This window comes from Apium graveolens, chromosome 7, assembly GCF_009905375.1.
Source record: "Apium graveolens cultivar Ventura chromosome 7, ASM990537v1, whole genome shotgun sequence".
In the NCBI taxonomy this organism is placed as follows: Eukaryota; Viridiplantae; Streptophyta; class Magnoliopsida; order Apiales; family Apiaceae; genus Apium; species Apium graveolens.
The window spans coordinates 78,732,691-78,746,863 of NC_133653.1; the positions used below are offsets into that span (position 1 = coordinate 78,732,691).

The 14,173-nt window shown below is 32.4% G+C and overlaps 1 protein-coding gene across 1 annotated transcript; it reads right to left on the reverse strand.

Moving 5' to 3' along the window:
* Positions 1–13,060: 13,060 nt before the first annotated feature.
* LOC141673775 (uncharacterized) lies at positions 13,061–13,873 on the reverse strand. The gene is made up of 2 exons (XM_074480516.1): positions 13,562–13,873; positions 13,061–13,438 (listed from the first exon to the last, which is right to left on the reverse strand). The coding sequence occupies exons 1-2, from the start codon at positions 13,871–13,873 to the stop codon at positions 13,061–13,063; spliced, it is 690 nt and encodes a 229-aa protein (XP_074336617.1).
* Positions 13,874–14,173: the final 300 nt, after the last annotated feature.

Below are 14,173 nucleotides of genomic sequence, written 5' to 3' on the forward strand. Positions count from 1 at the left end.
CCGATTAATTACTAAAAGATCCTTCCATCGAATAATTTTGATTTCCGCTTTTTAGAACACTGATCGCAGATGGCGTCCAAACTGTGTGTCCTCGTTTGCAGAAATGTAAAAGTGAAATGGAATTTCCAGTTGCAAACCTTTACGTACAAGTCTGTGTGTTGAATATTAGTACTACGTTGTCTTGTCTAATGACTAAACGACACCCCATATTTATTTGTATTGAGGTTCTGTAAAACTATTATTATAGAAATAGACTGGTTTTTAAAAAATCGCCTATAGATTACTTAAAATTTGGTAGAAAAAACTGTTTAATTATTTTTGATAAATTATTTATAAAATATTTAATTAATAAAAATTATCCGATAAATCATAAATTAATATTTTAATTGAATAATTTCTATTTCTGGAAGCTGTGATTATATTTGCTACTGACATGTCTTCAATTTATAACAATGACAGCCTGATTTTCTATTTTAGTTACCATAAATTTTAGAGAATTTAGATTCATACAGCCTAAATATATATTATAATATTGAAACTTAAAGACTTATCATGTACAGCTTCCTGTATGACAGGAACGAATTAAGTAAAATAAAACTAGATTTATATGGATCCATATTTGAAATATTTCTTTTCGGTGGAGCATTCCGTTACAATTTATGGCTTGATCGGTCTATCATACTGCTCGAAGTTTATACAAATTTATTACATAGTTTTTGAATTTGAGTCATAATTTGTAAAAATAATATTTTACTTTTTGGTCCATTTCTGGTATATTCAAATGGCTTTGGTCACGCACATAATTTTGAGTTCACATTTCAGGCTGAACGAAGGAGCACGGCTATATTGTACTCTTGCCTAATCAAAAGTTTGTATATTCCGTTTGTAAATAATAACTATGAAAAATTTTAGATATATCAAAAAATATTCCAATTTTTTACATTGTTAGTGTATGGATAGTAAATTTTTTAATAATAAAAATAATAATATCTTAACAACAATAATAATATAGGACCCTACATAAATATGTGTCTAAAATTAAAATTTGATATGTTTTATTTGAGGTAAAATTTGAGAAATTTTTTAGGGTAGTGTTTGGAAAACAAATATAAATGCTATACTATATAGCATTTTTTTCCTAAACCGATCTAGTGTTTTTTATATGACATTTTGGGTCATTATTTCACAATTAATATTTTCAAACATTTTTTACCACCACCACTATAATTATATGGGGTAAGGATTATAAAATTAACTTTAGATAATTTTATTATTATAAAACTGTCATTCAATTTTTATATACAAAATTTAATTACATTAGTTAAATTTTCTAAAGATAACTTTTCTTTTCTCTAATTATATTAGAAACTTATACATTAAAGAAGTTTCAAGTGATAGTGAAATTAATTGTTTACAAAAAAATTATTTTAAATAAAGTTATTGACACAAACGACCGGTGCTTAGAAATAAATACAATACAACATTTAACACTAAACAAGGAGAAAAAAAAAGGAGACATAATAAGTTAGAAATTAATACAACACAAAACTATTGGAGTATTAAAAAAGAAGATATGATAATCAGATTTCAACGGAAGGGTCAAAGTTCCTAATAATTAAATATATAGTGACGTGATGAAATAGGAAAATAAATAAATTTCACGTGTCATTGTTAAAGTTTCATTTTGATATATCAATATGTACTATATTATTAATAATATAAGGGAAACATAATTACGTTTGATTGGTTAACATCTTCCTAAAAAATATGTTAAAATCTTACAAAACAAAAATTAAATAAATATAATTTTATTAAAAAATTAAATCATGTATAAAATATAACTACAAACTCTATAAATTATTATACAACTTAATTTATAATTGCACTAAACTTCTATATCAAGTACTTCTAAAATTAATTTTAGTAATTCAAATTATAATATAATAAAATAATTAATAAATTAAGAAAAAATTTAAAAACAATATCTAAAAAAATAATATCAAGTCTTCTTCATATGCCACTCATATTTAAGACTCTTGTTTATAGGCTCTGCACTGGCAAAATGACCCCGCAACTTGGGGAGAAGGGGTGCTAAGAGGACATTTTAAAATTTTAATTATATAAATTTTTAATCCTTTAATAATATGATGTATACAAAATAATGCGTAAATATTTGAATTTCATTAATCTCAATCTCGAATTAGTGGAAATATATTGGAAGTACATACACCGCCCGTAATAATGCACATAGGTGCTTATTATTTTTAATAATTTATATAAAATTAAAAAAAATTACAAATTACAAATATTATAATTAGCCCGTGCATCTCACGGCATATAGGCTAATATTATTCTTATACCATAATAGTCATGCACATATATCATTCATATTCAAAACTCCCAAATTTTTATAGGTTTTGTTCCGGCGCACTAAATCGACCCGTAAAAAAAATGACATTTTAATATTTTAATTATCTAAATTTTTAATCCATAATATAACGTATACAAAATAATATATAAATATTTGAACTTCATTCATCTCAATCTCGAATAAGTGAAAATACATTGGAAGTACACAGAGCCGCGTAGGTATTGTTATAATTTAAAATTAAAAAGTAATTTTTAATGTTAAAATAGAATTTATGATCCAAATGATAGATGCAAAATAGTATCAAAAATATTTAAATAAAACTCTATTTCAAATTATATAATCATAAAATATATAACTATACTTGTTATTATTATTTTATTAATATATTTTATTACCAAGTATCGTACCCCATTAAAGTTAAATTTGTTTATAGATGCTATATCATAGTAATAACGTCCATTTTAATATTACCATAAGACTTCTCATACCGTTTAAGAACTATTATACTATAAATAATTGTATATAAATGAAGTTTAAATAATACTACTTGAATACTTAGAGTTGATTTATAATTTCCTATGATGTCAATGGGTTCATACCTCGCATTAGACCATCCTGGGTGTCATGGTTGACTAAATGGCCGAGGTTGACTTCAAATAGGATGGGCACCATAGTAGCATGAAATATTTGACTACTTTTTGTTTTTTCTACAAATTTTAATTTAAATTTCATGTATCTAAGTGAGTCAACTTTGCAAAAGCGTGATTTTTAAACAAATCCGGAAATTTTGGGTTTTAAAAAATGAAAACCACAACCGAACCGTCTTCCGTTCTAAAAATCTCCATTGGTTTGTATCAATTCGATTTCGGTTATAATAATTAAAAAAATATTATTAATTATCTAAACAAAATTAAAAAATAAAAATAAGAAAAATATTATAATTAAAAAAGCAGATTATAATCAGAAAAGTATTTCTAACATTAAGTTACAGTGTCCCTTTGAAAATTTTTAAAATAAGTAATTTTTTATTTAATTAAAATAAATTATTATTAAATAATAATACTTATAATATATATAAGTATTTGGATAATTTTACTCATAACTCGGATTTTTTTTATTTAAATAACTAAAATAAATATCTAAATATAAAAATCTTAATTCATAAATTTTAAATTAAATTAACATTAAAAAAATATATTTTAAAATTACAGTTTATATAAAAATAAAAAATCAAAAAAAATCGAGAAAAAATACGTGACTACTGCATTCAACATACAATATTCTTAAATACGGGAGCACGTACGTGATATTATGGGCCTAACTTAAAGTCAGTTTTAAAACCCGTATAATTTATATGCTGTATCATGATGCATGGCTACCTCCTGTTTGCAAATTGCAAGTGTCCATCACTCTCCTGTATTATTTCATTTTACTCTCCTTTATTACTTATTTGTAGTGGCATTAATGGTACTAAGGTGGTATTTTGAAGATGGGTATTAGTTTTTAAAATTTGTCAATTATAATTATTTATTTATTTTATATTATTTGGGTCAGTTCAATTTTCTTGGGTTCGGTTGAAGATATCCGGAATCGAACTTTTAAAATCGGTTCTGTATTTTTTCTTTTTGGTTTTAGTTTCAAATCAATTTATTCAGTTTAATTTTTATCGATTTTTGTTGATTTATGTTTGTTGACGGAGAAATTTGATATCAACAAAATTCGAGGTTCGTAACCGAAAACAAGATCTATGACAGTGATTTTTTGTCGGAAAACGTGAACAATATTTGGTGGTTGTGATTTCAAAGGAAATTGTTGACGGAGGAATTGAAGATATGTTACGTATTTGTGCCATTGATTTCAAAGGAAATTGGGATGAGTATTTGCCCTTAGTAGAATTTGCTTACAATACCCGTTATCACGCCAGTATCGAAATGCCTCCCTACGAAGCTTTCTATGGACGCAAATGTTGATCACCGGTATATTGGGATGAGGTAGGAGAATATAAGATACTTGGACCCAAATTAGTGCAGCAGATAAAAGAAGTTGTTGAAGCTATTCAGAAAATGTTAATTGCAACACAAGATCGTCAAAGGAAATATGCAGATCAATCCAGGGAGGATATGGAATTCAAAGAAGGAGATCTAGTGTTATTGAAAGTGTCACCGTGGAAAGGATTGTTTAGGTTTGGAAAGAAAGGGAAGGTAAATCCTAGATACGTTGGACCTTTTGAAATTTTGAAACGTGTCGGTAAGGTAACATACGAATTGACATTACCCCCGCACATGGAGCACATTGATAATGTATTTCACATATCAATGCTTAAGAAGTATAATCCAGACTCTAGGCATGTAATCGAGTATGAGTCGATAGACCTTCAGGCAGATTTGTCTTATGTTGAGAATCCAATAGAGATTCTAGAAAAGAGAGAGAAAGTGTTAAGGAATAAAATTGTAAATTTAGTAAGAGTATTGTGTAGAAACCCAAAGGTTGAAGAGTCAACCTGAGAGTTAGAAAATGATATGCGAGAAAAGTACCCTCATTTGTTTACTTAGATGATTCCGAGGACAGAATTCTTTTAAGTGGGGAAGTATGTAATATCCGGGATATATCGTGTAATTATTTTTATCAATAATTAATTATTATGTAATTATAATGTGATTTTTGATGAATTATCTGATGATTGGTATTGATATTTAGATATTCATATGTGATAAAATTTGGGTATTGTAATTTTGATATGTCAATAATGAAGTATAGATAATTTTGATATTTTTCTGTTAATTTTTGGATTACTATATGATTTTATTAAGAATTTATAGAGTTAATAATTATTTTCTGAGTAATTATAAAACTGTTTTATAAAACCGGGAATCGTCCAACTTCAACCGTTTTTGCCTTTTTACAACCCAAAACTCTTCAGAAAACTCTTTTCTAACCTAATCTGATTATTCTGAACATTTTCCGTGTTTTGACTTTTTCAATCCGGAGTACGGTTTGACCCGTATGAGTCCCCGCGTAAAGTTTTTGATACGATAGTCATTTCGATAGATCAATAAAACCCGTATTCTCGAGAGACGGGATATTTTGATTAAATTATTACATTACCTTCTCGTAGGGTGTTTTATAAGAAGCCCGGTTTTGATAATTATCCAAAACTGGTATCGAATTGGATCGTTTATATAGTTACTTAACAGCTAAGTAATCTATTTTCGAATCCGATATGATCCAACGGGTATTAATATTCTATAAGTATAAATAGTCTTTTTCTTATTTTATTTAATACAGATATTCATAAACAAACAGTTAAAACATATAATTTACAGAGAAAAACTTGAATATTCGTAGCGTTCTTCAGAATCAAACCTAAAAACGAAGTCGTTATTGAAATCGAAATCAAGCGTGTGAGTAACCGAATCGAAACTCGTGAAAAGTACTTTCGGAATCCACAATCAATTTCACTGCAGAAATCAAAGGTATTTTCCTATTTATTTATTTTAATTCAAAATAATTTATGATTAATATATGAAATTTTGATTTTGATGTTGTTTGTGTGATTTGATGATTGTATCTTGTAGATAATTTTGTCCTGATCATTTTTGTATATTATATATTGAATTTGGAGTTCAATAACATATAGAAAAGTGAGTTTGATTTTCGAAATAATAAAATTAGGGTTTATAGGTTTGAATGTTCTTAATTGATTTTTTGGTTTGGGCGTGGCGGCGGCATAAATTTTCGTCGAGTTTTCCGGTCGATTCATTAGTTGTTTGATTATTTTGTTGCTACAGATGAGTTCCAGCAAGCATGTAGATGATGTCCAATTAATTTGATTGATTTCTGGGTTGCTATATATTTTCAAAGATAGTATTTTCTTTTTATATTATTTTCAGAAAATTGTTTTTAATTATTTAAAATTCCAAAATTTATTATTTTAAATTCTAAAAATCATTATTAATTCGAAAATAAATCTAAATTAATTAATTAATTAATTTTAGTTGATAATTAATTATTTAATTAGACAATTAATTTAAATATTAATTGATTAATTAATTAGTTAGTTATTAATTAATTTTAATTGATTATTTATTTAGATTTAATTATTTCTTTTGATTTAAAAATTCTGAAAAATAGTTTCGAGTTTAAAATATTATTTTAAATTATTTTCAAGGCTCGATAATTACTATTAAATGATTTTAAGTCAGATTTGGGTGTTTGAACCTTGTTATTTAATTATAAAATGATCCGTTGACCCGTTTTAATTCCGATAAATGTTCAAAAATTCGTATTAAATACCAGGAAAATTATTTTAACCCTGAATCTTCTTTGAAAATTATTTTGATCGAATCTCTTGCGTGCTAGGTGTTATATGTGATCTAATTGATGTGTAATCAGCTTATGTGTATACTATTAAACGGTTTTTATCGTACCTTTCAATTCATACGTCGGATTTGGATGAAACGAATGGTATATAGAAGCTTGTAATGAATAGAATGAGATGAGAATAAGTATTGATAAATAAATGTGATGTCTAACAAAGGAAGCGAGACGTAGAAAAGGAAAGCAAGTGGTCACTGAGTGAGGATCAATAGACGAGTGCAAGTAAATTGAAAGCGGATTGAGATAAGGCAAGTATTTTTGTTCTTCCTTGTTATGTTGCAAGTATTCTCAAATCTTTTTATGATATACTGCAAGTATCCCTGAACTTTCTTGTGATATGTATTCAGAATAGTTATGTTCTATATTGCAAGTTCTTTGAGGTGCTTAACCTTAAACCTTGATTCTTCTTATTGATCTTTGAGCCGTAAGCCTTATTCTTTATAAACCATTGATTGTTGAATTCCCAGACACGAACCACACATATACGATACTACTCCATAAATACATATATACCACATACAGATCCCTGAAATGGAATTGCTTAACATATGAATCTTTATACCTTGTATAAAAGAAGACCAATCCTTATAACCATTAAACCTTTGGTCTTCTACTTTCTGATTTTTTCCCTGGCTGAAAGCCAATATTTATATTTACCTTGTTATACTGTCATTAAGAATCACCTTATGTTTCGAGATAAATATTATTTATGATTCAGCTTATTGATTTATATTGTTTATCATGTTGATATTATAGAATTGGATTGTTTTTAAATATGAACTAGATTCGTGGTCAGACCAGATTTGTGATCATATTAGGCCAATGTGTGCCTTGGATCCAGTATATAGAGCAGAGTTGTGTTCCTTGCTCAGGGTTAGTGCGTGACTGATCAGCAGCCTAACCTTGGTTTTTAAAATAAAAGTGAATATCCAATTCTAATCATTGCTTATCAAGAGATTTGATGTCCTATATCATTTTAATTGATCATTGTTTACTCTCAGTATTGTCACAGTGACTTGCAGAGCTAGTTAGCTCACTCTTGCAAATCTGTTTATGTTCTTTTCCAGTAAAAAAGAAAACCGGTGGTAGCGAGGACCCCCAGACAAGTGTGCAAGCTAGGTTTCCAGGTTGAGATGGAATGAGCTAGCAGAGGATGTTTGTCTTAGTTTGAGTTGAAAGTTTGTAAGACTATTTCATTTTCAGTTGTAAAATAAATAAATTGGGATTTAGTACGTTGTAATATAAATAAGGTTGTGGCTTATGGGCATATTTTAACCTTTTATGATCCGTGGTTATGGTAAGTAGGATCATTGCATATATATTATTTTCATAAACAAGTTTATAAATGGTGTGTGTGTATTGTGAACCCCAAACTTCTGACCCGGGTTTGGAGGGGGTCACAAAACTGACATCTCGATAAGTATAATGGCTTATCGAGATCTCTTAGTTCTCTATAAGTGTCTTTGACTTGTCGAGGTCTCTTAGTTCTCTATAAGTGAACTTGGCTCATCGAGGTCTCCAAATTTCTGCATGTAGAAATGACTTGTCGATATATCTCTGAGATCTATATAAGCATTTTGACTTTTCGATAACTGTGAGATCTCTAATGATAAAATTGACTTGTCGATATCTCTGAGATCTCTAATGATAAAATTGACTAGTCGATATCTCCAATCTTCATGTCTTCATTTGGTTTGTCGATATCTCTGAGACTTCTCTATAAGCTGTTTTGGACTTCTCGATAAGTCATTCTGGAGTTCTCGAATGACTTATCTATATGAATTGATATATGACTTGTAGATATCTTGACTTAGAATATTTTTCCCAAAACAGATTTATTCAACTCCAAGCTTCTTCACAATTTCTCTGAGGCATGATCTTCTTGATCTTCTTCCAGAGATTATCCTTAGGCTTGAGACTGTTTACAGAAAAATACTCCTGTCTAATTTTTGATAGTTTTACAAACTCAGATAATATAGTACATAATACAAATTTAGATTATCTTACAACTAATTTCTAGGGTTGTCAATTTGACTTAGTCTTGTTATGATACATGCATGTTTTGCATAACATCAACTATGAAAGAAACTTCAGAATTACCAGAATGGTGACTAGCCCTAAGTTGGTCTCATTGGGTGTGGGTGCGCCCTTATACCCTTACCTGAGAGAGGTGATTGAACTGTATGATGTAGCTCCTCTTCAATTTTCCCCCAACAGCTACAAATTTGTTCTTGCTTTGTTCATCTTATACACAGACTTAGGCTTTCCTCAACCCACAATGGATGAAGTAAGCCATTTCTTCATCTTGAGAAAATCTACAAGCAGCACAATAAGAAAGGATTTTCTTCTTGGAAGGTCAGTCATGAGAAGGCTGGAAAGAGAATTTTTTCTACTTGTACGATGTTCCAATGATAAGGATCCAATTCAATATTTCCGCAAGTAAGGGCGCGCCTTATCTAACTCTTTCACTCTCTTTTTTCTACTATTTACATTCATTCTTATTTTGCATAATTTTATGTTGTTTAGACAAACCAATAGTAAAAGAACTTGAGGGTGCGCCTAAGAAGCGTGCAGAAGCCCTTCTTAGAGTGGTTGCTGAAAGATGGAATTTGAAAACATTGGTTACCAGAACCAATTTGATGCGAGTTGGGATCTTATCTGATCAAGTAGGGACAAAGCGTAAGTACATAAAATTTAGGAAATGTAACCCTATTTCTCGCGTCATCGACATAGATATCGACGAAGAGGTTAAGAAAGAGGAAGAAGAATTAGAAGATAACATTCTTCAAGGAGAGACTCCTACAGGTTTGATGCAGTATAATTCAAACAGGCGCGCCTTCTTCTATGGACGCGCCCTTGTTATAAATCTTTTCACTAGTTCAAATATTGCATGTTGCACTTCACCATTCTTTGTTTTCATTTATCTATGTTTTTTGCCTATCAAGTATCACTTTAACATCTGTTACATATTTCAGAGTGAGGGCGCTCCCTCTTAATAAGGTCCGTCATACTTTTATTGCACTAATCATTTTCATGATTTTCATGCAGACATGGCTCCTCCAAGAATCTCTAAGTCATTTGGGGGGTGCCCTAGCGAAAAGCCCAAAGCACGGGTTCACAAGAAAGATGCTTCAAAAACTCAGACACCTACTCCAATCCCCATCCCTATAACTCAGTCGGTTCCTGTTCCAAAAAGGACTGTGGTAGACCTGACAGAGGGGTAGGGCACGTCCAAAAAACCTCGGACAGAAGGCGCTCCTTCTAGTTCTTCTTCTGTAGATCTCAGCTACATTGGCCCTCTTGGATCCCTTTATGTTACTGAAGAAGAGGTCAAGCAGTGGCAGACAATGAACTTGGAAGAATCTACCAAGGCCTCAGTCAAAACCTCCTGCCAACTCGTGTTTCATTCCACTTAAGCTGTGGACAAAATTTTGAAAGGATGGAAGGAGACAATAACATTCTCTAAAATAATCTCAAAGACAAAGATCTCCTCCATTCCAAGGATATCAAGGCAAAGAACTCTCAATTTTTTTCTCAAAGGAGAAGTAGAGAATTTGACTTCCCAGCTTGATATTGCCAACAAAAAAGCTGAGTTTCTTCATACTGAGCTTGCAAAGACCAAGCTAAGAGTAGAATACCTTGAAGAGCAACAAAATGATGGTTGGTTATAGGAGAATAAATAAGTGACATATGATGATTTTGCCCATGGTTTTCACTTCTACAGGGTTGGTTTTGTGACAAATGACCCAGATTACACCTTCGAGAAGTTTGGCGAGGAGACGGTTGTTGAGATGGTGGAGTTTAAAAGGGAATATGCCATATAAATCAAAGAAAGGAGGATAGAGCTTGGGCTAGAAGAAGAAGAAGGCGCGCCTAAAGACGTGCCTGAGGTTGACCCTTCTGTTTACCTTCAATCAATTCCCCCAACTGATGACACTTAGAGCGCGCCCTGATTTCCTGCTACCTTTAATTTTGTTTATCCAACTCATATCAATACTTCAATGTGCCAGCCCTCTTTTGATGATGTGCAAAGTTGTAATACTAATCTTTTGCTGCTACTTTCATTTCCTTTAATTTCCATGATAATTATTTTATCCAGTTTCTTCTTACCTTATAAAATTTCTAAGTCAAGTATGTCAGGCACTTCTGTTTTTAGGGCGCGCTAAAATCGTGAGGCGCCATTGATTTTTCTATTTATTCTGCAAATAAAATTTCCTAAGCTACTAAAAGATTAGGAGCTTCCACCATCATGGCGCGCCTTATGGTTTGACATTTTACTTATGAAACTTGAATTATAGGCAAACATAAAATTTAGAACATAACAATTATCTTCAGTCGCTTTTGCATAGAAATGTAAATTACTTCCTTCATTGGGGCGCACCCTATTAGATGATTATGAGGTTTTACCAACTATGTTAGAATTTTATACAATTTTTCTAAGGCAGTTTTGTCAAGACGTTCCCTATCACAGAGCGCGCCCTTTAAACTTCATTCATGAATTTACAAGTGGATTTTGTTGAGGCACGTTCTCAAAATTGGTTTACTATAGATTCTACAAGTGGATGTTGTTAAGACATTTCCACTACTAGGGCACGCCTTGTAATTTAATTATTTTAATATAACTCTGTAAGAAGCTCCTGAACAATATATACCTGAAATTTCTTTTCTTTATTGATAACGCGCTCTAGTGTGAATATTTACACCAGTCCCATGGCTACTATGCCTTTATGGGAAAATATTTGAAAAATTTATCCCTCAGCTAGCTTCAAGGCTCGTAGTCATATATACTACCCCCTAGAGTAGGAGGAATTTTTTGCTACTAGTATATTACATTAATTATAGAAATGAGGGGGCCGAGGCCACGCCCTACTGATAATATTTTCACAAGTGCTCTGCATTCCAAGCCCGTGGAATGAGTTTTCCATCCAAATCCTCCAAGCGGTAAGTTCCTTTCCAAACTACAGCTTTGACACTGTATGGTCCTTCCCAATTAGCTCCAAGCACTCCATGCTGAGCTATTTTGTTATTTGGCATGACCTTTCATAAAACGAGATCTCCCACTTTATAAGACATAGATTTCATTTTTTTGTTAAAATATCTTGCAATCCTCTGCTGATATGCAGTTAACTTTAACTGGGAATTCATTATGGCTTCATCTAACAGATCTAGGTGATGCCCCAGGTTAACCTCCGTATCTTCTTCCACAAACAAGTCTCTTCATAATGATCCAACCCCCACTTCCACGGGAATCATAGCCTCATACCCATAAGCTAGCATGAAAGGGGACCCACCAGTAGTTGATCTTGGAATTGTGTTATAAGACCAAAGGACCATTGGCAGATGCTCTGGCCAATCACCTTTCTTTTCTTCCAACTTGGCCTTTGAAGTATGTTTAATGATCTTGATTATGGCTTCAGTTTGACCATTACTTTGCGGATAATAGACTACAGCGAAATCCTTCTTGACGTGCAAATCTTCACAAAGCTTCTTTAATTATTTGCTGTCAAATTGCTTCCCATTATCAGATATGAGCTTATATGGAATACCAAATCTGCAGACTATGGAATTGAAAATGAAATCTTTAATTTTTTTGGCCATGATCGTAGCCAACGACATGGCTTCCGCCCACTTTGTAAAGTAATCAACATCTACCACAGCATATTTCACACCCCCTTGGCCTTGGAAAGTTCCCCAATGAGGTCAATTTCCCACATAGCGAAAGGCCAAGGACTTACCAATGAAGTTGTGGATGTTGGTTGGGCGTTAGAATAATTAGCAAATCGTTGACAATGATTACACGCCCTAACAAACTTGAAAGCATCTTCTTTCATGGTTGGCCAGTAATACCCCTGTCTAAGAACTTTTATTGCCAACGAACCACCCCCTGAGTGATTTTCACAAATACCTTCATGTATCTCTTTGAGAATAAAATGTCCTTCGAGATCTACACATCGCAAAAGTGGTTTATTAAAACCTCTCTTATATTACACCCCATCATACTCAATATACCTCGCAGCCTGATAAAGAAGGCGTCGAGCCCGTAGCTTATCTTCTGGTGCGCGAATATAGTTGAGAATTGGGCTCATCCAAGTCTCCTGCAGGACCTCTTGACAAACCCATTTCTGAAATACTTGGAATTTCCTGAATCCCAAAGGGAATTTGTCCTAGCAACACGCTGTCCATTTGCGAACCCATTTTTTCCAAGGCATCCGTATTTCCATTTTCTTCTCTTGGCACACCCTCCATCTTGGCGCTACCAAAACTTTGGAGCAAGCACTGCACACTCCTCATGTATAACTCAGTTTGAGGGCCTCAGGCCTGGAACCCTCCATTAACTTGATTTACTACCAACTCTGAGTCGCTCCGAGCTATCAAATTCACAACTCCCACCTCCAAAGCTATCTTCATACCATTGATCAGGGCTTCATATACAACATCATTGTTGGTGACATAAAACTTGAAGTGAATGGCACTCATCAAGTAGTGTCCCTCTGGGGTAATCAGAACGATCCCGACTCCTGCTCTGTTATTATTCACATCCCCATCGACATGTAGAATCCACCAAGGGTGTGGGGATTCTTCTCTCACCTTATCAGGGTCATTTACCTGTGAGGAAGGTTCTGCCAACACTATAGCCTTCTCATCTACCTCGGAATCAAACTCAAGTATGAAGTCAACCAATGTATGTCCCTTAATTGTTGTGTGATGGAAATATTCCAAATCAAACTATCCCAACTCAACTGCCCACTTCAGCATTCTTCTTGACGACTCTGGCTTATGTAAGATATGCCTCAGAGAATAAGCGGTACAGACCTCTATCCGATGAGCTTGGAAGTAGAGCCTCAACTTTTGTGCTGCAAGGACAAGGGCATATACTAACTTTTCCATGCTGGTGTATCTAGTCTCTTTATCTAACAACCTCTTACTCACATAATACATCGGTGACTGGCGGCCTTCTTCTTCTCTTACCAGCTCCACACTGATGGAATATTCTGAAACCTCCAAGTAAAGAATTAATGTTTCCCCATCTTCTGATTTTGCCAATATGGGAGGATTCCCCAACTGCTCTTTGATTTTCTGAAAAGCTTCTTCACAATCCGAGATCCATACGAAATCATTTCCCATACTTTTAATATATTTATAAATTCCTTGCATCTGTCTGAAGATTTCAAAATAAATCGATTTAATGCTGCAATCCTTCCTGTTAAACTCTGTACTTGCTTAACCCTGGTGGGAGATTTCATGTCTAGCATAGCTTTGATTTTCGCGGGATTTGCCTCAATTCCTTGGTGGTTTATCATGAAACCCAAGAACTTCCCCGATTATATGCCAGACACACATTTTTGAGGATTCAACTTCATTCTATACTTTCTCAAAATGGGAACATTTCAACCAAATTTGCTATATGATCCCCGACTTTTTTAG